At 54.9% G+C, this 25320-nt stretch overlaps 2 protein-coding genes across 5 annotated transcripts in view; one reads left to right on the top strand and one right to left on the bottom strand.

The window, feature by feature from the left end:
* AVIL (advillin) overlaps window positions 1-17407 on the top strand; it is a 21455-nt gene extending 4048 nt beyond the window's left edge. Inside the window, exons 3-20 of one of the 4 annotated variants that reach the window (XM_002720928.6) lie at window positions 103-177; window positions 388-584; window positions 1657-1765; window positions 1844-1954; window positions 2165-2367; window positions 3897-3975; window positions 4097-4195; window positions 4799-4952; window positions 5037-5137; window positions 5931-6068; window positions 6178-6336; window positions 7411-7590; window positions 10419-10564; window positions 10658-10802; window positions 11705-11893; window positions 12347-12415; window positions 14270-14395; window positions 15719-17407. In XM_002720928.6, coding sequence (XP_002720974.3) covers window positions 103-177; window positions 388-584; window positions 1657-1765; window positions 1844-1954; window positions 2165-2367; window positions 3897-3975; window positions 4097-4195; window positions 4799-4952; window positions 5037-5137; window positions 5931-6068; window positions 6178-6336; window positions 7411-7590; window positions 10419-10564; window positions 10658-10802; window positions 11705-11893; window positions 12347-12415; window positions 14270-14395; window positions 15719-15832 — 2394 coding nt within the window. In that variant the 3' untranslated portion in view covers window positions 15833-17407. Of the gene's footprint in view, window positions 1-102; window positions 178-387; window positions 585-1122; window positions 1411-1656; window positions 1955-2164; window positions 2368-3896; window positions 3976-4096; window positions 4196-4798; window positions 5138-5930; window positions 6069-6177; window positions 6337-7410; window positions 7591-10418; window positions 10565-10657; window positions 10803-11704; window positions 11894-12346; window positions 12416-14269; window positions 14396-15718 lie in introns of those variants that run through there. The other 3 variants (XM_089308602.1, XM_089308603.1, XM_089308604.1) reach the window with 3 other exon arrangements.
* TSFM (Ts translation elongation factor, mitochondrial) lies at window positions 16933-25320 on the bottom strand. Its single transcript, XM_051830216.3, has 6 exons — window positions 25247-25320; window positions 24895-25068; window positions 24036-24164; window positions 23042-23164; window positions 19053-19140; window positions 16933-17524 (listed from the first exon to the last, which is right to left on the bottom strand). Exons 1-6 carry the CDS (start codon window positions 25301-25303, stop codon window positions 17121-17123), a joined length of 975 nt encoding a protein of 324 aa, XP_051686176.3. The 5' UTR covers window positions 25304-25320; the 3' UTR covers window positions 16933-17120.

The following is a 25320-nucleotide window of genomic DNA, read 5'->3' as shown; positions in this document are numbered from 1 at the left end:
ACTCCTGTGGCTGACTGCCTCCATCTCTCCCCTGCCACCTGTGCCAAATGATGGCGGGGGGTGGGGGAGGACGCGGCCTGTACACACCCCTTGTCCTTCCAGAAAATGGAGCTGGCCCTGGTGCCCCTGAGCGCTCACGGCACCTTCTACGAGGGGGACTGCTACATCGTCCTCTCGGTGAGCACCTTTCTCCCCAGGGCAGCCAGGGGAGCCTTGTCCGGGGCTCTGCCGACAGAGCTGCTGGTGAGGGGAGGCAGGCAGCTCCCTGGTGTCCCTCCCAAGTGGTGCCCAGCTCTGTAGGCGGCGTTCTGCCCAGGCCAGCGGGGCCAGCAGCCAGGAAGGCAAGGCCAGCTGGCCCCTGACCCGACCCCTCCGGCTGTGTCCCAGACCCGGAAAGCCGGCAACATCCTCTCCCAGGACATCCACTTCTGGCTGGGGAAGGACTCCTCCCAGGACGAGCAGAGCTGCGCCGCCATCTACACCACGCAGCTGGACGACTACCTGGGCGGCAGCCCCGTGCAGCACCGGGAGGTCCAGCACCATGAGTCCGACACCTTCCGTGGCTACTTCAAGCAGGGCATCATGTGAGTAGCGAGATGCAGGGCAGCCCAGGGGCCAGCGCACAGCGCGGGGAGGTGGTCGGAGAGACTCTGATCTGAAGCTGTCACTTCCACCTTTTGGAGCAGCACAAATGAGAGGGCTGGGGGTGCCAGGCGCTGGCGAGGCAGTACAGAAGGTAGCCTGGCCACCCTGGCAGGTCCTGCTGCTGGGTGTGTGTCTCCAACATGTGTGCATCGGGGTAATGACCAGAATGTTCCCAGCAGGATGGCTAGTGGGGTAGGAAGCTGTGGACAACGCTGGCGTCCATCACAGGGGATGGACGTGCACACCAAGTAGGATGCCGCAAGCCAGAAGCCACACACCCGACACACACCGCTCACATAGACCCAAAGAACAAAGTTGGAGACAGACTGAGATAAAATTGAACAAGATGCCAGCTTCTGTTTTTAAAAAACTGCACACACACAGGACTCGCTGTACCGACTGCAAAATCAGAGAGCTGCTAAACCGTTAGGAAGGAAGCCTGCGGTGGGGCTGGGGTGGGGCACACAGAGCAAAGGGGATGCAGGGACAGCCGGCCCTGGACTGGGGGCTTGGAGAGGCCACTGGAAGTCCGCGAACTGACAGTCCGTGAACTTAACCCCACACTGCAGTTGAGGTTAAGAACTACAGGAGGAACTCCTAGGAGCTGGAGGCTGGCCCGAGGCCAGGTCCATGCAAGTGAGGATGTGCCGGGCACAGAGAGCCACACTGAGGCCCCAGGCGCCCCAAGGACAAGCCCCGCTGCCCCCAGGGCTGCTTTCTGGGTCCCTTAAAGTGTGGGACTCCTGCTGCAGAGGCTACATGGCAGTGAGTGCCTGGGGCAGGAGGGGGATTCCTGGCGTTGGTGTCACCAGTGCTCCACCCCTGCCCGATGGGTGGTCCCGTCCCCACAGCACGCTGCTGCTGTTCAGCTACGGGGCTGTCATCACTGGCCATCCGTCTGCTTTCACCTTCGCTTGTTTGCCGCCATCACCTGTGTGGCAGAGGCCACATGTGTGTGCAGAACCCGGCGCACAGCTGGTGCAGTGAATAACCCAACGGCTGTTCCCTCAGCTACAGGAAGGGGGGCGTGGCCTCGGGGATGAAGCACGTGGAGACCAACGCCTCCAACGTGAAGCGGCTGCTGCACGTGAAAGGCAAGAGGCACATCCGGGCCACCGAGGTGAGTGCTACCCGCTGCCCGGCCTGGGCCTTCCACACCCAAGGCCTCCTCCTGAACAATGCCGACATCCAACCGCAGGTGGACATGAGCTGGGACAGCTTTAACCGCGGAGACGTCTTCCTGCTGGACCTGGGGAAAGTCATCCTCCAGTGGAATGGCCCAGAGAGCAACAGTGGGGAGCGCCTGAAGGTAAGGCCCCCTCATCTCCCTCAGCCCTGGCCTGGGCTTGCACCCTCTCCCGGACATCTCTTCTTCCACGCTGGCTATGCCCCGAGGAGGATGCCTCCTCCCGCTGGGCTCCGGGGCATCCAGGCTGCTCCCCTCCCCCGATGGCAGCAGGCAGAAAGGTGTCCCGGAGGAGCCGAGGGCTTCCTTGGGATGCTTCTTCTTCTTCGACAGGCTATGCTCCTGGCCAAGGATATTCGGGACAGGGAGCGAGGGGGACGTGCGGAGATAGGGGTGATCGAGGGCGACAAGGAGGCAGCCAGCCCCGAGCTGATGAAGGTCCTCCAGGACAGCCTGGGCCGCCGCGCCATCATCAAGCCAGCCGTGCCTGACGAGAGCGTGGATCAGCAACAGAAATGCAGCATCACACTGTACCAGTGAGTGGCTGACCCTGGCCGCCGGTGAAGCGGGCTGCGGGGAGTGAAACCCAGAGAGCTGGGCACTCTGCTTGGCTCCTTGGTCTGGATACAAGCATCTAGCCTCCCTTCCCCTCCCCTCCCCTTCTCCCTTTCCCTCCCCTCCCCTGCCTCCTTCCTTTTTTAAGATTGATTAATTGGCGTGACAGGCAGAGTTACAGAGAGAGACAGACAGATCTTTCATCCGCTGACTCACTCCCCAAATGGCCACAACAGCCAGGGCTGGTCCAGGCCAAAGGCAGGAGCCTGGGACTCCCCAGGGTCCTTCTCCCATGTGAGTGGCAGCGGCCCAAGTACTTGGGGGCATCTTCTGCTGCTCTCCTAGGCCATTAGCAGGAGCTGATCGGAAACAGAGCAGCTGAGTCTCAAGCCAGAGCGCCCTTGCCAACGGGCTTAACCCGCTGCCCCACACCGCCCCTGGCTCTCTTCGTGGTCCTTTTCAAATGCAGCTTCTAGATCTTGTCAGCAGTGCCCATGCTCTCTGGGGGAGCCCGTTCCTCTGCTCAGGTCCACGCCTGCCCAGGGCTGTGGAAGGGACAACGAGAACACCAGCCACGTTCCTGTCTGCACGCAAGCCATGTCCACCTTAAGAAGCTAAACTGGCCAGCGCCACGGCTCACTAGGCTAATCCTCCACCTGTGGCGCCGGCACACCGGGTTCTAGTCCCGGTCAGGGCACCAGATTCTGTCCTGGTTGCCCCTCTTCCAGGCCAGCTCTCTGCTGTGGCCCGGGAGTGCAGTGGAGGATGGCCCAGGTGCTTGGGCCCTGCACCCCATGGGAGACCAGGAGAAGCACCCGGCTCCTGGCTTTGGATCGGCACAGCGTGCCGGCCACGGCGGCCATTGGAGGGTGAACCAACCAACGGCAAAAGGAAGACCTTTCTCTCTGTCTCTCTCTCTCACTGTCCACTCTGCCTGTCAAAAAAAAAAAAAAAAAAAAAAAGAAGAAGAAGGAGGAGGAGAAGAAAAAGAAGAAGCAGCAGCTAAATTCCACCCAGAAAGGCCACACTGACACAAAGCTGGGTGTGCGGGCATTAGGCCCACAGCCCACATCAGAATGCTTGGGTTCACGTCCTGGCTCCGCCCCTGACTCCAGCTTCCTGCTAACACAGAGCTGGGGAGGCAATGGTGCTGGCTTAAGTAGCTGGGTCCCTGCCACCCACATGGGAGACCTGGATTGAGTGAGTTCCCAGCTTTCAGTCTGAGCTCAGCGCAGACCCAACCATTGTAGGCCTTTGGGAAGTAAACCAGCAAATAGGAGTGTTTCTCTCTCTCTCTCTCCCTCTCCCTCTCCCTCTCCCTCTCCCTCTCCCCCTCCCCCTCCCCCTCCCCCTCCCCCTCCCCCTCCCCCTCTCCCTCTCCTCTGACTCTAAATAAATAAATAGATACATAAATATATAAAACACATACACACCAAGCCAGAAAGACATCCGGCTGGCTGCAAGGTGCTTTGTAGACGAGAAGGCTCTGGCAAACCTCTCCCTCCTCCAGTGTCTCAGATGCAGCCGGGCAGCTGGCAGTCACCGAGGTGGCAGCGCGGCCTCTGGTCCAGGACTTGCTGAACCACGATGTAAGTAGAGCTCAGGTGGGCACCATTCGGGGGGTCAGGCTTGGCTCTGGAAGCAGAGCCTGGGCAAGGGACTGCTTTCCGGTCTGGAGCAGCAGTAGCCACCGCATCCTCACTGCTTCAGGACTGCTACATCCTGGACCAGAGCGGAACCAAGATCTACGTGTGGAAAGGAAGAGGAGCCACAAAGGTTGAGAAACAGGCGGCCATGTCCAAAGCCCTGGTGAGAGCCACAGATGATGGGCAGCCTCGTCCGGGTCATTGCACCAGCCACACTTGAGATATGAGCAGAGCGCCACAGCAGCCCCCGTGGTGCTGGGAGGCAGGTCCAGGTCTGCCTGTTCCCAGCAAACGCTCCTCACATTGAACATGGGACAACAGCCACCTCCCTGGTTGGGAGGACTAAGCACTTTTTTGTACAGCACTCAGCAGTACTGGGCACACAGCACCTGCTTACCAGAAGGGGACTATAAAGAGTGAGGGGCTGTCACATACCCAAGGCCGTGTGCACAAGGAGCTAATGACTTCAGTGCAGAGCCCTGAGCCAGGCCAAATGTGCTTACAAAATGAGCCACTGCAGGGGGTTGGGGGGGTGGGGCCACAGAATCAGGACAGTACCAAGAGCCAGCAGGACCGCTCCTCACAACCAGGCCAGGCCCGCGAAAGTGGCACCAGCTGGCTCCTTGCGGTCCTTAGGCAGCAATGCGCTAGAATCTGTGACCCCCAGAGGAGAGGGCCCCTGCCACGTGGCTCCCTGAGCAAGGAACCCAGGCCAGGGAGGGGCAGGAGATCCCACCTTGGCTGACCTGCACGGGGGCCTCCGCAGGCCTTCCTCAAGCTGAAGGGCTACCCCAGCAGCACCAACGTGGAGACGGTCGCCGACGGGGCCGAGTCGGCCATGTTCAAGCAGCTGTTCCAGACGTGGACGGTGAAGGAGCAGGCCACGGGCCTGGGGAAGACCTTCAGCATCGGCAAAATCGGTGAGACCGTGCCCTCCGGGGCCCGCCCCGGGGCAGGCGCCCATGTCCCTCACTCACTCGGCTTTTCCCAACCCCTCTCCGCAGCTACGTTTTTCCAGGATAAGTTTGACGTGACTTTGCTACACGCAAAGCCAGGGGTCGCGGCCCAGGAGAGAATGGTTGACGACGGCAGTGGAAAAGTTGAGGTGAGGGCGGGGGTTACGGCACAGCGGGGAAGGGGGGGCACCTGCTTGGGACACCTGCATCCCACACCCAAACGGCCAGTTCAAGTCCCAGCTGCTCTGCTTCCAATCCAGCTCCCTGCTAATGTGCCTGGGGGACAGCAGAGGACGGCCCAACTATTTGGGCCTCTGCTACCCACATGGGAGACCCAGATGGAGTTTCTGGCTCCTGGCTTTAGCCTGGCCCTGCTCTGGTTGTTGTGGGCATTTGGAAAGTGAACCAGTGGATGGAAGATTCCTCTCTCTCATTCTCTGTCTCTCTCTTCCTGTCTTTCAAATCAATCAATCTTTTTTACAAAATTTCTAAACAAACTCAGAATGAGCCTGGTGGGGACAGCCCCGGCTCCTAGACTGTTGCTGTGCAGGGATGGGGCGGCGAGGGGCTGGGGGAGGGTAGGAGGTTCAGGGGAGGGGAATCTGAGTCCCTTCATTGTCCCTTCCTCTCTGGCACCTCTACCTCTGAGAGACCCATGGGCCAGCAGTGTCTCCTCACAGTGGTCCAAGAAAGGGAAGGACGCGGCATACCCTGACCGTGCTGTGGGTTCCTCGCCCGGCAGACACACTCACATCACTTAGGCTGCAAGAAGGAGCCAGGGCAGGGTGCACCTGACCGGGGACAGGACTCGGATCATGCAAATGGGATGAGCGCTCCCCACTGGGAGCGAAGAACCAGAGGGGCAGGGTGCTTGGGTGGGTGCTGGCACCCTTCTCACCGGAGTTCTCTCTTAAGCAGCCCCGCCTGCCTCCCCCACCCCAGGTCTGGAGAATCGAGAACCTGGAGCTGGTGCCAGTGGAGCGCTCGCAGTATGGCTTCTTCTACGGGGGAGACTGCTACCTGGTGCTCTACACGTACGAGGTCAGCAGAAAGCCACATTACATCCTGTACATCTGGCAGGTAGGCCTGGCATGGACCCTCGGCTTTGGACCCGGACAGCTCCCCTGGCCCCGGGGCTGGGGCACGGAAGCAGGGGCCCAGGACTCCCCTATCCACCCCGCCCCCGCAGGGCCGCCACGCCTCTCAGGACGAGCTGGCCGCCTCTGCATACCAGGCAGTGGAGGTGGACCGGCAGTTCGACGGGGCTCCCGTGCAGGTCCGGGTCAGCATGGGGAAAGAGCCGCGGCACTTCATGGCCATCTTCAAAGGGAAGCTGGTTATCTTTGAGGTGAGGACCCCCAGGCAAAATTACACCCCGAGCAGGAAGGCTCAGACCTTACAAACCAGCAGCAGGCTACTTGGGGGGCTTGTGGCAGGGGGGATGTGGAGCAGGGCCTGGATTAGACAGACAGACAAGAGAGGGCTGATCTCTGTGAGATACTCCAGGGAATCCCGACCACCTAGTGCTTCCTGTCCAAACCACTGCTTCCTGTCCAAGGTCTGCCACATCTGACCTGTATCCCCCATGCGGGTGCACTGCCCTCTGCTCCCCAACCTGCAGCCACCACTCTGGTCAGGCAGGTCTCCTCCTTAGACCTCATGTGCTGTAACCTGCTGCACCCCACCCTGCCAATCACCCCCTCTTAAATTCAAGTCCCACTTCTTCCATGAAGCCCCGGCTGAAGCAGTGCCAGGCAACCACATCCATCACATACCTGAGATCACGCCAGCCCTAGCCTTGTCACTCATTAGTCAGGTTTCTGAGTCTTGGTTTTCTCGTTATTATCCTATACTATAGGATAATAATACCTACTCTACAGAGTTAAGATGAGGATCAACAAAACGATGCAGGAAGGCTGTAGTCCCACAGCCTGGCTTAGGACCAAGTTCTAAGGACGAAACCCAGCATTGCGGGGTTAACCCGCCACCTGCGACACTGCCACCCAAATGGGCACCGGTTCAAGTCCCGGCTGCTCCACTTCCAATCCAGCTCCCTGCTAATGCACTGGGAAAGCAGTGGAAATGGCCCAAATGCTTGGGCCCCTGCACCCATGTGGGAGGCCTGGATGAAGCTCCTGGTTCCCAGCTTCAGCCTGGCCCAGCCCTGGCTGCTGCACCATTTGGGGAGGGAACCAGCAAATTAAAGATCTCCCTCTCCCCCTCCCTCTCTCTCTTACTCTGTAATTCTGCTTTTCAAGTAAATAAGTACATCTTAAAGCAGCAGCAGCCAGTATTGTTAGCACCACAGCTGCAGCTCACCCAAGCTCAAGTGCAGGGCCGGTGTCGGACGCGCCTGCAGTCCCCACAGCGGGCGCAGGGCTGCACCCGTGCGGATCCCTTCTGCTTTCCTTCCTCTCTGCAGGGTGGGACCTCCAGGAAGGGCAGCGCCGAGCCCGCCCCTCCGGTGAGACTCTTCCACATTCGAGGGAACAACAAATCCAACACCAAAGCTGTGGAAGTCCCGGCCTTCGCCTCCTCCCTAAACTCCAACGACGTGTTTCTGCTGCGGTCTCAGGCGCAGCACTACCTGTGGTGCGGCAAGGTAGGGCCTGCACTCCGCGGTCAGCGGTCAGCCCGGCCCTTTGGAGCCCAGCCCCGTGACCCAGCAGTAGGCAGGGCTGCGCCTTTTGGCAGCCCCACCAACCAGCTAGAAACCTACACACACAAACCTGCGCAGGTCGAGGCTGGAACAGTCCCGCCCCCTCCGTGGCTTTGGTGGGCGGGCGCAGGCCAGGTTCCGGTGTCGAATGGAAAACACTAAAAAGGAGGTATCATCCCTTCCTACGGCATCCGTGCATGAGAAAGCACCAGCAGTGTGCAGCGCACAAATTACAACCAGCACGAGGGTTACAACCAGCACGAGGGTTACAACCAGCACGAGGGGCCGGTTACGCCCCGGCAGCCCACACCCGAGCAGCTGGGTTTGACCCCAAGCTCTGCTCCGGACTGCAGCTTCCTGCCAGTGCAGAGCTGTGAGGCAGACTCCAGCTGATGCTTGCTGTGGTGAGGCCTCTGCCACCCACGTGGGAGACCCGTATCTCCTGCCCGGCTCCCAGCCGTGGCCCAGCCCAGCCCTGCCGTTCAGGCATTTGGGTATTGAACCAGCAGATGGGGGCTCTCTGTTTTATTCTCTCTCTCCAAGTAATTAGTTTTTCCTAAACTACCACAAGATGGCATTGCCCATTCTATTTTTTTTTAAAGATTTTATTTATTTACTTGAGAGGTAGAATTACAGACAGTGAGAGACAGAGAGAAAGGTCTTCCTTCTGCTGGTTCACTCCCCAAATGGCCACAACAGCCGGAGCTGTGCCTATCCGAAGCCAGGAGCCAGGAGCTTCTTCCTGGTCTCCCATGTGGGTGCAGGGGCCCAAGCACTTAGGCCATCTTCTACTGCTTTTCCAGGTCACAGCAGAGAGCTAGATTGGAAGAGGAGCAGCCAGGACTAGAACCAGCGCCCATGTGGGATGCCAGTGCAGCAGGCGGAAGATTAACCTACTATGCCATGGTGCCGGCCCCCTATTTTTTTTTAAGATTTATTTATTTGAAAGACAGAGTTACAGAGAGAGGTAGAGACAGAGAGGTTTTTCATCTGCTGATTCACTCCCCAGATGGTTGCAATGGCCAGAGCTGCACCAATCCGAAGTCAGGAGCCAGGAGCTTCTTCCAGGTCTCCCACATGGGTGCAGGGGCCCAAGGTCGTGAACCATCCTCTACAGCTTTCCCAGCCCATAGCAGAGAGCTGGATCAAAAGTAGAACAGTGAGACTCAAACTGGCACCCATATGGGATGACCAGCACTGCAGGCCAGGGCTTTAACCCGCTGCGCCCCAGAGCCAGCCCCTGCCCATTCTGTTAACATGGCTGAAGAAGTCAACACTGTGAAGTGTGGGTGAGGACGCAGAGCAGGAACTTTGATGCGATGCTGTAGGAACACGAAATGCTACAGCTTTTGGAAAGCAGTTTAACCGTTTATTGTAAAATTAAATTTACGTTTACCATATGATCCAGCTTTCCTACCCTGGGTATTGACTCAAGTGAAAAAGAAAATTTCTTCACACCAAAACCTGTAAACAAATGTATATTGCATCTTTCTTCGTTATCACCAAATCCTGGAAACCGGGTAAACAAACAATGGTGCATCCATATAATGGAATACTACTCAGCAATGAAAAAGAATGAACTAGCGTAGATGCTTAGCCTAGAGGCAAAGATGCCCACATCCCTTGTTGGAGGGCCTGGCTGGACACCCAGCTCAGCCCCTGACTCCAGCTTCCTGCTGATGCAGACCCTGGGAGGCAGCAGTGATGGCTCAAGCAGTTGGGTTCCCATCGCCCATGTAGGAGACTTGGATTGCATTCCCTGCTTCTAGCTTTGACCTGGCCCTCCATCATGAGCATTTGGGAAATAAACATGCACATGGAAACTCTTGTACTCTCTTTCTTTCTGCCTCTCAAATAAATTTTTAATTTTTTAAAGAGTTTATAAAGAGAGAGAGACAGAGATCTTCCATCTGCTGGTTCATTCCCCAGATGGCGGCAATAGATGGAACTGGGTTGATCCGAAGCCAGGCGCTTCTTCCAGGTCCCCCACATAGGTGCAGAGGCCCAAGGACTTGGGCCATCTTCTGCTGCTTTCCCAGGTGCATTAGCAGGGAGCCGCATTAGCAAGGAGCTGGATTGAAGTGGAGCAGCTGGGACTCAAACTGGCGCCCATATGGGATGCCGGCGTCATAGGCAGCGGCTTTATTCACTATGCTCAACACCAGCCCCTCAAAAAAATGTTTTTAATTGAAAAAAAAAATGAACTGCTGACACATACAATCACAAGGATGAATCTCAGATTCATTATGCCGAGAGAAAGAAGCCAGATGGAAAGGCTAAATCTGCTTCCACGTTGGCCTTCTGGAAAAGGCAAAACTACACAGACAGAAAACAGATCAGCGGCCGCCGGAGACGGGACTCAGGGGGGCTTTGACGCCCTAGGGAATTCGGGGGGATTTAGGTGGATGGGGCTCCGTATCTTTACGGGAGTGCTGGTAACTCGAACCTTTGTGTTTGTCAAGGCTCGCAGAACTGTATGCCAAAAAGAGTCGATTTTGTATGTAATTTTTAAAATTAACTTTCTCCAGAAAAAAAGAATCAAAGGTAGGTGCTAAAACTGAAGCTGGAACAAAAGGCGACTGCTGGCAGCACCCACTGTGGGTTTCAGAATCTGCTCCTTCCGCTGTGCCCAGCACCGGACCACACCTGTTTCCCGGGAGGCTGACCCTGCCCCACCGAGTTACCATCTAGAAGCTTCTCTGCCCACACCTGGGAAGATGCGGCCCCCACCCCTGCCGCTGACCCCAGGCCTCTGCTTCCCCCGCCCTCAGGGATCCAGCGGGGACGAGCGGGCAATGGCTAAGGAGCTGGCCGGGCTCCTCTGTGACGGCGCTGAGGACACTGTGGCCGAGGGCCGGGAGCCGGCCGAGTTCTGGGACCTCCTGGGAGGGAAGACTCCCTACGCCAACGACAAAAGGTGGGAACGTGCTCTCCTTGGCGCCCCCTGCCGGCCAGGCTTGTGAACCGCACAAAGCCTGAGGTCCCTCTCTCGGACGGGGCTGTGTTGCAGACTGCAGCAGGAGGCGCTCGACGTGCAGCCCCGTCTCTTCGAGTGTTCCAACAAGACCGGCCGGTTCGTCGTCACTGAGGTCACAGACTTCACCCAGGATGACCTGGACCCGACTGATGTGATGCTCCTGGACACCTGGGACCAGGTAAGACGCAGCCACGACGCCCAGGATCTCTCTAGTGGAGGCTGTTGCTACATCTCGACCACAAGGCAGTGTATATGCCAGGCAGCCCTCGACCGTCCCCCGCTCAACCGAACACCTGCCAGTGGTGACCAAGGGAGCACCTGCTTTTTGGCCAGGCTCAGAGAGAACAGAATGGGGTTTAAACCTCGCCATCCTGCACATCCTCCTGTCTCGCTTTGGGAAAACCAGACCATCCCACCAGGCACTTGTTCATCTCAGGGGCAATAGCAATGGGCTCCAATAACAGAGAGTAGGGGCCTCTTAGGGGACATGGGGGTGTTCGGCTCAGCAGGCACCCCGTGGGCCGCCGCTGTCACTGGGCTGGGTGAGGGCCCCCTCTACCCCGCCCTCAGAGCTCACAGGCTTATGGAGGAGCAGTACACAGACCATGCTGGGGTGTACACGGGGACATGAATTAGCAGACTCCGCCCAAGAGGAATGAACTGGGGAGAGACGGATGAGGGGGCCCGGCCCCGGTGACTCGCTGGATCTGGGGAGTTTCTGGATGGAGGCCACTTCCCACGAGTGGACGTGCAGTCAGACACACGTTTAGGAAGGGAGAGCGCTCCACCCAGGGAATGATGGCGGAGGGCTCGAGACAGCACAGAGGAGGTGTTACGACACTGCGGCACTCAGGAAGCTGAGGTTCGGAGAGCCCTCGGGTTTGGAGGGGGAGATACACAGAGCAGTGAAAGTCACACGCCCCCCCCCCCCCCGGGTCTGGAGAAGCCTCTCCCTGCTGAACCTGTTAGGCCGTTTTCTGTGGCTGTGAAGTGCTGAGGGGAAAGCTGGGGAGCGTGCAGGGGCTAGGACGTGGCGCCAGGGACGAGTGCTCGGATGAACAGGACATGCCCACCACACAGGTGTTCCTGTGGATTGGGGCTGAGGCCAACGCCACGGAGAAGGAGCGGGCCCTCGTCACAGCCCAGGAGTACCTGCGCACTCACCCCAGTGGCCGGGACGCCAACACGCCCATCCTGGTCATCAAACAGGGGTTTGAGCCTCCCACCTTCACCGGCTGGTTCCTGGCCTGGGACCCTCACGTCTGGAGTGTAAGAACAAGGAGTGGGGAAAGACGCCAAGACTGCCAGGGAGCTCCAAGGGGGAGGGTACTGACTCCAGGGCTGCGCTGGACCAGGACCTCAAGCCCCTCCCCTCTACTCCACTCTCTGCCTTTTGACCTTTCCCCTCTTTCTCAACACCCCCTCCCCAGCAATAAGTGTAGTCAGTCAGATGACTCCCACAAAGCAGTGCGAAGTGCTGAGCAGCCTGTCGGCTTTATCAAAAGCGCACCCGTTGATTTGATCTCTACTGCGGCCCACTTGTTAGATCAGGAAGCCGAGTCGTTAACCCACGGGAGGAAGTCCACTTCTCCCCGCGCGGCCGGCTCTGTCACTCTCCTGGGGCGCTGAAGTGCCTTGCCTCTCGGGCCCACCTGCCTCTCCCGCAGGCACGGCCTCAGGTGCCCCTCTCCTCAGCCCCTGTCCCCTGTCTCACCTTCTCAGGCAGGAAAATCTTACGAACAACTGAAAGACGAGCTGGGAGACGCCGCCGCGATCCTGAGAATCACCGCTGTGAGTCGGGCTTGCTCCTGGGGAAGCCGCGTTGCTGCAGATGCCACAGGGGCAGAACCCCACCGCCTCCTCCTTGGTCCTCCGCCAGCAGCCCGCTTGTCTCTAAGGATTTCTGTATTTATTTGAAAGGCAGAGTGACAGAGAGAGGGAGAGACAGAGAGATCTTCCATCTGCAGGTTCACTCCCAAAAGGCCACAACAGCTGGGGCTGGGCCAGGCCAAAGCCAGGAGCCAGGAGCTTCTTCCATGTCTCCCACGTGGGGTCAGGGGCCCAAGCACTCGGGCCATCTGCTGCTGCTTTCCCCAGGTGCACTAGCAGGGAGCTGGATCAGAAGCAGAGCAACTGGGACTTGAACCGGTGCTTGTACGGGATGCCAACATCACAGGTGGCAGCCCACCCACTGTACCACAATGCCAGCCCCTTATTGTTTTGTTTTGCATTTTTAAGCTTTTATTTTTACCATTTTTTAAAAGATTTTATTTATTTATTTGAGAGGTAGAGTTACAGACAGTGAGAGGAAGAGACAGAGAGAAAGGTCTTTCGTCTGCTGGTTCACTCCCCAAATGGCCACCACGGCCGGCGTTGTGCCAATCCAAAAGCCAGGAGCCAGGTACTTCCTCCTGGTCTCCCATGCAGGTGCAGGGCCCAAGCACTTGGGCCATCCTCCACTGCCTTCCCGGGCCACAGCAGAGAGCTAGACTGGAAGAGGAGCAGCTGGGACAGAATCTGGCGCCCCAACTGAGACTAGAACCCATGGTGCTGGTGCTGCAGGTGGAGGATTAGCCTAGTGAGCCACGGCGCCGGCCATCCTACTATTATTTTTAAAATATGTATTTATTTATTTGAAAGGTGGAACTTTACAGAGAGAGAGAGGGAGAGACAGAGAGAAAGGTCTTCCATCTGCTGGTTCACTCCCCAAATGGCCACAATGGCCGGAGCTGCGCCATTCCTAAGCCAGGAGCTTCTTTCAGGTCTCTCACAAGCGTGGCAGGGGCACAGGCACTTGGGCCATCTTCCACTGCTTTCCCAGATGCATTAGTAGGGAGCTGGATCAGAAGTGGAGCAGGCAGGACTCAAAGCAGCGTACATCTGGGAGCTTTACCTACTACCCCATAATGTCAGCCCCCACTTATTGTTCTTAAAGTAGCAATTTTGTTCTAAATTCAGGAAGGCAGTAAAATGAGAAACTGGACTCTAAGACCTTATGTCCTGTTGATTAAAAATAATCTCCACATCAAAATGCACAAGTAGAGGGAGGCATATTTGGTAAATAAATAAAACAAGAAGCTTCTAACCCAAAAGATTTTTCCATCAGTTCCTGACCGTGAGGACCATTTGCCCCTATTTAATGGTTAAAAAAGCGGAGCCTCTGGCCAGGAATCTAACAGCTTTTTAACCCCAGGACGAGCACACGGCACCAGGTGTTCAGCCATCTGGCAATTTTGTCCTTTGTGCGCTGCAAACTCAGATCCCAAAGCTACTGGGGCTGCCGTGTCTTTAAATGGTGCTTAAATGAAGTCTGACTTCAACCTGAAGACATTCAGACACAGGGGGCCCTAACGAAAGACACCCAGAGCAGGAGTGAGCACTACATTTCAGCGAAGACAAGCACGGCACGTGTGCCAAGCTGGCGATCCAGGAATCCCCTTGGGCTTTTGCAGCACCCTCCCCAAGAAGGACCCCAGCTTCCCAGGGACTCAGACGTGCAGCAGGGCTGGGCGCCAGTCCTCTCACTGTGATTACTTAGGGACGAAGTGGTGTCACGTCAGCATGTTAAATGTCACGCACACAGGGAACTGTGACCACACAGACGCTGCACGGTCTTTTTTATCCTGTGTCTGTGTTCTCATCTAGGACATGAAGAATGCGACCCTCTCCCTGAGTTCTGAGGACACTGAGCCAAAATACTACCCGATAGAAGTTTTGTTGAAGAAGCAGGATCAGGAGCTGCCTGAGGACGTGAACCCTGCCAAAAAGGAGGTGAGCGCCTGCCGCTGAGGGAATCACGGAATGGCCTGAGCGCACTGGCGCACGGCTGGCACCCGACGGGCATGGGAGCGGCCGAGCAGCCCAACCCCAGCGCCCACCGGTCCTACCTGACCCAGCCTCACCTCACACACCAGCCCGCCGGCCTCTGTCTGTGCCCTGGCATCCTTCCGCTGCTGGCAGTCCGGCTGCCGTGGGCTGCTGTGCTTCAACTGGCTCCTACCCATCGCTGCACACCGGCTCCTGCGTTAAGAGCCAAAGGGATCTTCTAAGACAGATGGCCCAGTGCCATCTCCAACCCATCAAAGGGCTCCCCACTGTTCTTTAAAAAAAGAACCCGAAGGCCTGCAGGGTCTGGCCTTTGCCTGCCTCCCTGCCTGCATCCCCAACACCACCACCTCTTCTCACTCACCTGCAGCCACAGCTGCTTTTCTGCTCCTTGCACAGACCGATGCCAGCCCTGCAGCCTTTACACCTGCTGCTGCACTTGCCTCAAAACATTTTCTTTTCCCTGCTTATCACAGGGCCAGCTCCTTTGCACCCTTAGGTCTCAGCTCCAATGTCACCTCCTCAGGGAGGCCTTCCCTGGCCACTCTGTCCAACATTGCTTGCCTCTCTGGCTCCAGTACTTTTTCCACTTACTTGTTCATTGTTTTCTGTAATGTCCTTACGAGAAAAGACTTTGTCTTATTCGCCATCATCATCTCAGCTTTTCGGCACCTAAAACAGTGCCTGGCTGGTGGTTGGCACTCCTTGATTTGGGAAGGGACTCTGGATTTCCCCCAGTGTCTTATCTAACCAATCTGCACGTAGCTGGATGCTTAACAACTTTCTCGAAATTATATTAATAAGCTTTACTTTGAAAATAGTCCTTACACCAATAAATAAATGTTAGGAGAATTTTATCCCCTTCGCAAGTCCTACCTGATCTTGCCTTTGAAAATTTCTGGGTAAAAGTGGTAGCTGAAAGCATGAAGCAAAGAAGTTATCCATTCTGCCCATGTCGGATGTCTGATTCATCCATAACATATGAGCCATCTCCTGTCTTTCTGGCGAGAAGCTGGTGGTGGCCAGGCCCGCGAGCACCGTTAACCAGTAAGCTGCTTCCCGGGCCGCATGGCACGGATGGCACGCCGCGCCTGATGAACACCTCTCCCGTGAGTGATTCAAGTCCAGCACAGCATTTCTGAGGAACCCATCCCCCTCCTCCTTCCGGGAGCTCCCCAGGACTCCCTCCTGCCCTCTCCTGCCCCTCCTGGTGGCGCTGATGGCTGTCACACCTTCCTTCTAACTTCGAAACTGTGCTTTCTCCCCTAGAATTACCTCTCCGACCAGGACTTCGTGTCTGTGTTCGGCATCCCAAGGGGGCAATTTGCTGCTCTGCCTGGCTGGAAACAGCTGCAACTGAAGAAGGAAAAGGGGCTTTTCTAAGGCAGGAAGGCCGATGCCAACTGCCAAGCCCACAGGAGATGGCGCACAGGGCCGGGATCAGCCAAGCACTTCTCTACCAACCCCTGCCTAGCACTCAGCTACCTAACTTAGGTACAGTAGCACCCGCCAGTGCCAGCATGGCTTCTGCCCTTCCCCATCCGTGCACTCCCTGGTGGTTGTACACCGAACGTGTGAAGCACCCACTTTTTGGGTTTTGTGGCCTTTGAGCAACGGTCAGCAGAAAGCACTAATGCCGCGTGAATCCGGAGAAGCCAAAAGGAAGGGAACCCAAAAAAAGCTAAACTTGAAATGGTTAGTGTGGTGCCAGGACCTAGATTTAAGTTCAGAATTACTGAAACCTATTTAACTTAGAGTTAATAGAGCATATTTGCATATACTCTCCAAGGTCAAGATCTAAATGTCAGATCTGCTATGTGCCAGAGTGTTTTTAACTTTTCCAATAAAGGTAATTGTATGAGCAAATGGAGATCTTTTTGGTATCTGGGGTTTGCATGTGATGGTGATTTTGTGTTCTGTTGGGAGAAGGAAAGAGGTGACGTTGAACCAGCTCTCAGGATAACTGGGCCTTGGAGATCTCTGTTTCTGGCCCAGGAATGTCCAAATCTGCCCCACAGCTGTCCAGGAAACCTCAGGACAGCACCCCCACCCCATGACCACCACTACCCCCTTATCCAAAGGAGAAACAGGGCCATGTGTTCTTCATTTCTATGAGGCCAGACCCCATGTGCATGCCACTGAGCCCCCAAAGCATGCTACAGACATCACCAAACGAAGCCACACTCAGACAACTCTTGATGTCTGCACGGACAATTCCAAAGGAATGGTGTGGCCCAAGGCGCGCAACCGAGGAAGGCCCAGCCTGGGAGCACGGTCCCAGGTGTCACAGAGCTCAAGACTTCCGCGTCACAGGAGGAGGACGGGACGTGAGTCAGGGACTTCAGGGATGCCACAGTTAAGTCTGAGCTGCAGGGAACAGCGACACAGGTGTGGACACCTGTCTCCCAGCCGCCGTTAGTCACGGCAGGACTGCTGCTTTCTACCACCTGTCACGAGGAAGCACCAAAAAGCTAAACCCCTTATTACGTAAGCAGGGAAATAGTCCACTCTTTATTATACAGCGTTTTTGTTTAGTAATTTTACTCATAAAGTGATACTTTCATTATAAACTCAACTGAAAAATCTGAGGTTTAAGGAGGCTTAGGAAACAACTTGCAGTGATGTCCAGCCCTACACAATAACAGCTCCTCCTGGGCCCAGTCTCTGGAACCTACTCTGCCTCTGCCACCTCGTCTTCTCCACATTCAAAGCGCACAAAGTCCACTACAGAGACGCCCTGCGGCTGCACGTACTGTCCCAGCGTGATGGAGGGGTCCAGCAGGTACGGCTGCGACAGCATCTTGGTTTCTGCCTCTCCCCCGGGCTCATCGTCCAGGGAGCCAACAGAGAGAGGGGCCATGCCCACCACGTGCTGCCCGAGGCGGCGGCCAAGGTCCTCCAGGTTTGCGTTCTGCTCGGACGTCTCGCAGACGACTAAGGCCCCGTACTTGCCCAGCACCAGGCTGTGCAGCGAGGGGCTGTGCACTGCTCCGTGGACGTAGGAGCCAATGTAGAAGCCAGACGGCACCTTCACCCAGGCAGCTCGCTTCAGAGTCATGTTTTCCCCCAGCTTCCCTACGAAAAAGCAAAAGTAATCAACACGCCATCAGAAAATGATGCCTGGTGTGGTAGCAACATACGCACAGGAGACGCCAAGTCAGGAAGCAAATCCCTCTACATTTGCACCAGATAGGCAGTCAGAGGCAGAGATACCATTTTCTGTGTTTGTTTAAGACCAACTCCCTGGCAGGTTCTCAGGTTTCCAGATGTAAGCTGTGACGTCACGGACACGGGTCTCTGGTCGGCCCCTTACTGGCTGTATGATCTTGGGCAAGTGGCTTACCGACATGACCCTGCTCACTAACTTATCAAGCCTAGTTTCCCCACCTGCGGAATGGAGATGACACCGCCACCTCCCAGGGCTCTCGGGAGAGAATGAGCGCGGAGCGAGCACTCAGGTGCTGGCTGTGAGCACGGTGGCTTAGAGAGCTTACGTGGCCCACACAGTAATCCACAGCAGAGCTAGAACTAAGCCTCACATCTGACCCCCAAGCAGTCAAGTGCTTTTTCCCACCAAACTACTAGCCCTCCCAAATGTCACCGTAACTGACCAGATGACCAGATCAACCGCTGTTTCAGGAAAAGGCCCACAGCTAGAAGCCCCAGAACCCCGGAACCCCGTGTCAGCTGACGAATCAGCTTCCTCTCATCAGCAACAGAAACCCAACACCTAGGACTCCGGGGGCCCAGAGATGCCGGAAGGGAGGGCCAGAGAACACACGAGGGGTCTAGAGCGCCACAGGGTAACTACAGTCAGGAAACTGCGCACTGGGGTTCATTCCCAGGAACCGGCAACGCTGAGAACCCCGCAGTTCCAGAATGTCTTAGTAAGCCCCACACACGGCTGACTGCCTGGTTGTCACATGGACTCACTGAAACATCGCAGACACTGCAAGGTGACCTGACAGAAACAGAACGGAAGTCTTGACTGAAACTGCATGCGAGCATTCAACTCCCAGCCAGCTCAGCGCAGCCCACATCCGTGCGTCCCTCAGGGTCGTGCCGGGCGGCAGCAGCATCCCCAGCCGCCCCCTGCAACGATGCAGACACAGCTCCTACAGTCAGTGGGCCCTCAAAGCGTCCCTTCCCAGGCCCCGGACCAGAAGTTTTGAAAAGAAAGACTGAATCCCTAAAACGGATGCCTCTCAGTTCCCCTGGGTCCCTTACAGAAGGGATAAAACACTCCCTACAGCATTTTAGGTACAGTCCAGGGACTCAGCTGAAAGGCAAAGCCACGTCTGCCTGAAGACACACTGGCCAGCAGAGAGCTGCCTACAAAGAGCCCAGTCATGAGGTCCAGGTCCTCTTAAGGAACTCAGAAACGGAGACGCTGGGACTGCATTTCCCCCAATACCACGGCGGGCGAAAGCTTGCAGATGGGGCTTTCCCAGCCACCTAGGAGCCCTGCAGGGTGCCTACCGCGCCCTGAGGGGTCACCCACAACCCACTTCCCATCCAGACAGTCTGGCCTTACAGGAACATGAGGAATTCTTCATCTAGAAGAAGCCCCAGCCCGTGACTTCCAGAACCCTTAGATACTCACCAATTGCCAAGGCCAGCTGGTCCTTCAGACAGCCTTCTCGGTCAGGCCCAGCGGGGAGTCCCGAGAGCTCAGAGGAATCCAGGAAGCCCTGGTGCACAAGGGGACAAAGAGGAGCCAGTCTGCACTACTCAGGTTAGTAAGACACGAGGCACAGATGCCCTATTTCTGAGAGAGAGAGTTAAGATAACTAAGTGTAAATAGATGACAGTGTCATCAAACCAAGGATACTGATAACACTGATAATGGTTGCATTTTTATAAATATTTGATTCTATCATTGCCCGGCCCCCAATTCCATGTCCTCACCTCCTCACCTAACTTACTAGAATGTGACCTCCTAGAGGCCAGTAACAGCGTTTTCACACAAGCATGAGAAAGCTGGGGCACTTGGGATTGCGGCAGGAGTGCAAGAGGGCGCAAACCCAACAGAGGGAGCTGCAGAGAACAGAACAAAACCACATACACCTGTCCTTGGACCTGCGCTCCCACTGCCAGGAACCAGCCTTGGTGAGAAACTTTCCACAACACAAAAGTACATCCGTGCCGGATTATTCACCGAGCAACTACTTCTAGTCAGAAAACTGGAAATCGCCTAAGCACCCACACGTAGGGAGGAGACCGGGCGACTGAACCACGGCTTTCCACAGCAGCACAGGATGCCGCTGAGCACAGACAAAGGAAAGATCTCCAGCAGCTGCAGTGGCGTATTTCCAGCACATATTTCTCAGGGACAAAAGCAAATTAAAAGTATAGATGGAGATTACATCACCATCTGTGTAAGAAAGAAGTGTTTGTATAAACATGCTTATTTTTTGCAAGAAGAAATATTTAAGGTATAACCATACTCCAATAAAGTTGGTTATCTACAGGAGTACAGGAGTGCATGGGAAAGGGTGGACGGCAGAGGGAGTAAGACTTCTGAGCTTACCTGGTTTTTTTAAATAGCTTAACTTTTGTAACTGTGTTAATGCTTTACATATTCAAAAACAGAATGAAGTCAACAAAAGTTTGGAGTAAAAACAAACACTGACTAAACAGAAATAAGACTCTAACTATATTTCAGATAAGTAACATAAGCTCACAGAAGGAAAAAACTGGGGCCGACATTCCGGCACAGTGGGCCAGGTGCTGTTCCCAATGCCAGCATCCCACATGGGTACCAGCTCCAGTCCTGGCTGCTCCGCTTCCAGTCCAGCTCCCTGCTAATGCGCCTGGGAAAGCAGCAGAGGATGGCCCAAGTGCTTCAGCCCCTGTACCCACATGGGAGACCTGGAAGAAACTCCAGGATCCCCACTCCAGTCCCAGCCATTGTGGCCATTTAGGGAGTGACCCTGCAGATGGAAGATACTCGTTTTCTTTCTCTCTCTCATCTCTCTCTCAAATAAATAAATAAATCTTTTTTTAGAAGGGGAAAAAACTAAACTAAATAACTTACTATGGCCCTGTGACCACATAACTTCAATGTACAGACAGGAAGAATTACAAAGAACTCTTGAACTCCTTAGAAAGTTTGTTTTTCACAACAGTCAAAAATAGCAACTGTGAAACAATTTTGTATCTAACACTGAACAATGGCAATGACGCTGGCTCAGAAACTGAAAACACACACACACACACATGCACACACACACACACACACGCGTGCGCACACACACACGCAGTTCTATCTGTTGCAGGAACAGAGGGAAATGATGTCTCAGTGACAGTAAGCATCCCTAATGTGCAGATCTTGGTTTCTAAATACAATTCCCCCACTAGAAAGGACCAGGACTCCTCAGAGAAGTGGCCAATTCTGAGAAACTGGAGCAAAGAAAGTACAATATAAGCCCAGAAAATCTTGTTAGGTCAGAAAGTGAGGAGATACCCGGCAAATGACCGGGACAACTCAAGAGGCCACTGCAGCCTGTCCACATAGCCATGGCTTGTGTGCTCAAGTCCACAGATAATCTGAGCATCAAAATGATTAATGGATTAACTAATAAACTGTGTAAAATAAAAATCCATGAACGAATGCTGACACACACAAAAATCACTAAACAGAGAAGAAAGGAAATCTTTCTAACAGAATGCCAACCGGTAACTGACACATGTAAGAGAGAGCGGAGGAGAGAATCACCCAGTGTGCAGTTTCCATACTAATAACTGACCTGCACAAGTGCCGAAAACGGATGCCGGGACTGGCATCAGGCAAAAGTTGTTTTGGGAAGTGTCTGTTGATATAATCTCAAAGAATTTTCTAAATATATTATTTGTTTCATTTTTTTTTAATTTATTTTCATTTTATTTGAAAAGTAGACAGAGAGATCTTCTATCCGTTGGCTTACTCCCAAATGCCTGAACAGCCAGGACTGGGACAGGTTGAAGCTAGGAGCCAAGAATTCCATCCAGGTCTCCCACATGGGCAGCAGGGACCTCAGGACTTAAGCCATCACTGCCGCCTCCCAGGATGCACACTAATGGGAAGGCGACTCAAAAGCACAGCGGCCAGGACTGGACCCTGGCACTGCAATTAGGATGTGGGCATCCAAGTAGCAACCCAGCTGCTAAACCACACGCCTGCCCCCACTCACATCACTTGTTAATTACAAGGAGGAACATGGCAACTTTATAGTGATGAAGCCTGGTGATGCTCCCTAAACCAACAGAAGTTACATCATCAGCAACAGGACCAGCAGTCGTCATGTGCCCCTCTTCTGTGATGTGCTGAGAACACTATTTACTATCCTCACCAAAATCTGTATTTCCAAGTCTGATCATGAAGAAATGTCAGACAAGCACAAACTGATATTCTAGGAAACCTGTCCCATACTCTTCCAGAACACCAGTGTGGTGAAACACAGAGAAAGGAGATTAAGCAGACATGACAAATGTGATATATGATCCTGGATCAGAACTCAAACTGCTAGTTGGCAAAATATGTCTATTCTATATTATAGAAATAAAAATATTGCATCAATGTTAAAATTTCTACATGCAATCACTCTACTGTGGCTATATAATAGAATATCTGTTTTTAGGAGATATGTGCTGAGGGTCCTGATGCCTGCAATACACTCGCAAAAGAAATTTAAAATAGTGATGATAAAAAAAAATAAAATAAAATAGTGATGATAATATCTATAGACAGTGACAGGAGTGGGTCTTTAGCCTGGGGGTTAAGATGCCCATGTCTCTGCTGAATTGTCCAGGTCCTATTCCCAGCTCAGGATCCTGACTCCTGCTCCCCACCATTGCAAACTTGGGGAAACAGTGATGACAGCACATGTAATTGGGTTCCCACCACCCACAAGGGAGACCTGAATGGCATTCAATGCCCCAGCACCAATCTCCACAGGTATTTGGGGAGTGAACCGGCAGACCAGAGCTCTGTCTACCCGTGTCTATCTGCCTCTCAAATAAATAAAAATAAATATAAAGGGGCCAGCGCTGTGGTGTAGCAGGTTAAGCAGCCACCTGCACTGCCGGGATCCCATATGGGCACTGGTTCAAGTCCTGACTGCTCCACTTCTGATCCAGCTCTCTGCTATGCTCTGGGAAGGCAGTAAAAGATGGCCCAAGTCCTTGGGCCCCTGCACCCGTGTGGGAGACCCGGAAGAAGCTCCTGGCTTCAGATTGGCACAGCTCCGGCCTTTGTGGCCAACTGGGGAGTGAACCAGCGGATGGAAGACCTCTCTCTCTCTGCCTCTCCTTCTCTCTCTGTGTAACTCTGATTTTCAAATAAATAAATAAATAATAGAATTTGTAGTTCAAGTGAGTCATCCATTCAGTATGCAAACAATTCTAAAGCAGAGCCTCAACACAGTACAAGAGGTCTCTTGAGAAAGATAAACAAGAGAACTAAAAGGTAGTAAGAAACACAAAAGAACTAGAACAGCAGGAGGAAGGGCGAGCCTCTCCAGGGGGAACATGCAAGCAGAGACGTGAAGAATGGAGATGGCCCACCAGAAAGGAGCAGCAAAGGCCCGGCGCCGGGGCCGAGCCCAGACTCACCTTGCTGTATGTGGACGGCTGCTCCTCCAGGCTCCGACAGTGCAGCATGGCTCCCAGGGCCACTTGCTGGACCAACTGCTGAAACTTCAAATTTCTGGAAACAAAATCTGTCTCACAGTTTACCTGGGGGAACAAATTGATGCTGCTGACGAGCTGTTTGCTGACAGTTCCCCAAAGTGCCTTAGGGTTGCAGAGAAAACCAAGCTCCTGGTGGAACAAGCTGCAGATTCGACAGAAACACGGCAGCATTTTAAACTGGCAGCCCCGATCTTCTGTATATTAAGATAATCGAAAATGAATCTTGATGTGAATGGAAGGGGAGAGGGAGTAGGAAAGGGGAGGGTTGTGGGTGGGAGGGACGGTAGTGGGGGGTGGGGGAAGCCATTGTAATCCATAAGTCGTACTTTGGAAATTTATATTCATTAAATAAAAGTTAAAAAAAAAAAACTGGCAGCCCCTCCACTAGCTTCCGGGCAGAAGCCAAGGAAGGGACCCTGCCATGCCGTGCAGTGAGTCAGCAACAGCAGGCGGACCTGGAACGGCCGAAGCACTCAGCCCAAGTTCACCACGTGCCGCTGCCAACACGCCACCGTCACCACTTTCCCCAGCCTTCCCCAACTCCAAACCAACTCTGCCATCACTCTGTCTCCCCGCTTCGCTCACTCTAAGACAACCCCCGCTGGCTCCTCACCAACGATGGCCCCCAAACCTCCTCTAAAGCAGCCCCTCCCTCTCCATCACCTAATTAAAATGGCATCTTTAAAATCCTGCGCCAGGAAACCGTGACAAGGTAAGGCTGCACCAGCTCACACACAGGAGCAGCGTTCTGCGCTCTAGGTCACTTCCCAGCAGCACCCCCGCGCCTTCCCGTCCTTGCTGGGGTCTCAGAGTTTAACTCCCAGTACCCTCCACAGCTCTGAAACGGAGAAGGGCCCACCACAGGCCTCACGCCCAAGGAACAGCTGTCCTGGCCCCGGAGTTTCCCGAGACCCACCTCGACCAGCACAGCCGCGTTTCCCTCCTGCAGCAGCCCAATGAGGCCCTCCCTGGTCTTCCTCCCATGCAGCTTGGCCGCTTTGCTCCAGCCCTCCTTCTGCGCCTGCTTGTGCAGCCAGGTCTCCGCCTACCCAGCGAAAAGACAAGAGTATGTGTCAATATCACAGCACCTGCCACCGCGAGAGGCCCCCTGAGCCTTTCTGCTGCCCCTAAATTCCACAGTAAAGCCAAAGTCCTCCATCCGGTGTTGGCAGCCTACCATTAACTGTCGGATACCAGGCACTGTAGCCAGGGCTTCGTGTAGGGTTTTCCTTTTTTTTTTTTTTTTTTTTTAAAGATCTATTTATTTTACTTGAAAGTCAGAGTTACACAGAGAGAAAAGGAGAGGCAGAGAGAGAGATCTTCCATCCGCTGGTTCACTCCCCAGATGGCCGCAATGGCCGGAGCTGCGCCAATCCAAAACCAGGAGCCAGGAGCGTCTTCCAGGTCTCCCACGTGGATGCAGGGGCCCAAGGACCTGGGCCATCTTCTGCTTTTCCAGACCATAGCAGAGAGCGGGATCCGAAGTGGACTCGAACCGGCGCCCATATGGGATGCCGGCACTGCAGGTGGTGGCTTTACCTGCTACTCCACAGCGCCGGCCCCTCGTGTAGGTTTTTCTTCACAACCTCCTTATGGGGCAGAGGGTACTGTGTATTTTCGTTATGTACACAAGAATATACGACAAAATCCAAGGCTGGGGTTGTCAGGGAAGCCAGACTCCCACCCAGGGCGGCGCGGCTGAGCTCCGCTCCCCAGCGCGACCTCCCCAAGACTCAGGTGGAGCCCTAGAATCCCACCCTGCACCTTCTCCCCACCTGCTTGAGGTCCCCGCCGCAACTCTCCAGAGCTTTCTTGCAGTTTACAAAGGAGTAGCCCGTTTTCCGCCGCAGTTTCATGAGGAGCTCCTTGCTGGAGGCCGAGGAAGCCAGCCCGGGCCCCGTGTGAACCGCGTGCCATGGCTGGGCCGGCTGAAACACAAGGCACCCCGCCTGGAGGGGGTAAGAAGAAAGGGGTGAGAAACAGGGCGCAACGGGGAGCTGGGGCGATGGGGAGGGGGCTGCATCGACAACACGGGCAGGGGCGGGGGCGTGGGAGGCGCCCCCAAGGCGAAGAGGCAAAGCTGTCGGGGGAAGGGCGACAGGCAGGGCGCCACACGCCATCCCTCACCGGTCGGCTCCCCGTCCGCGCGACTAAGCACAGGCGTAGCGACCGCAGCAGCGACATCTCTCTGGCCCCCAGTC

The sequence above is a fragment of the Oryctolagus cuniculus genome, chromosome 11, assembly GCF_051225735.1.
Source record: "Oryctolagus cuniculus isolate XC-2025 breed Fujian yellow rabbit chromosome 11, ASM5122573v1, whole genome shotgun sequence".
In the NCBI taxonomy this organism is placed as follows: Eukaryota; Metazoa; Chordata; class Mammalia; order Lagomorpha; family Leporidae; genus Oryctolagus; species Oryctolagus cuniculus.
This window is presented reverse-complemented; position numbering and strand designations above follow the sequence as displayed.

Bases quoted from the DNA above. Each gene is read 5' to 3' on its own strand.
- TSFM (XM_051830216.3), bottom strand. From the start codon at position 25,303: ATGTCGCTGCTGCGGTCGCTACGCCTGTGCTTAGTCGCGCGGACGGGG. The intron at 19,141-23,041 runs GTGAGTCTGGGC...CTTGTGCACCAG, and splicing joins AGCCGTCCACATACAGCAAG to GGCTTCCTGGATTCCTCTGA. The intron at 17,525-19,052 runs GTGAGTATCTAA...GCTTTTTCGTAG, and splicing joins CCAGCTGGCCTTGGCAATTG to GGAAGCTGGGGGAAAACATG.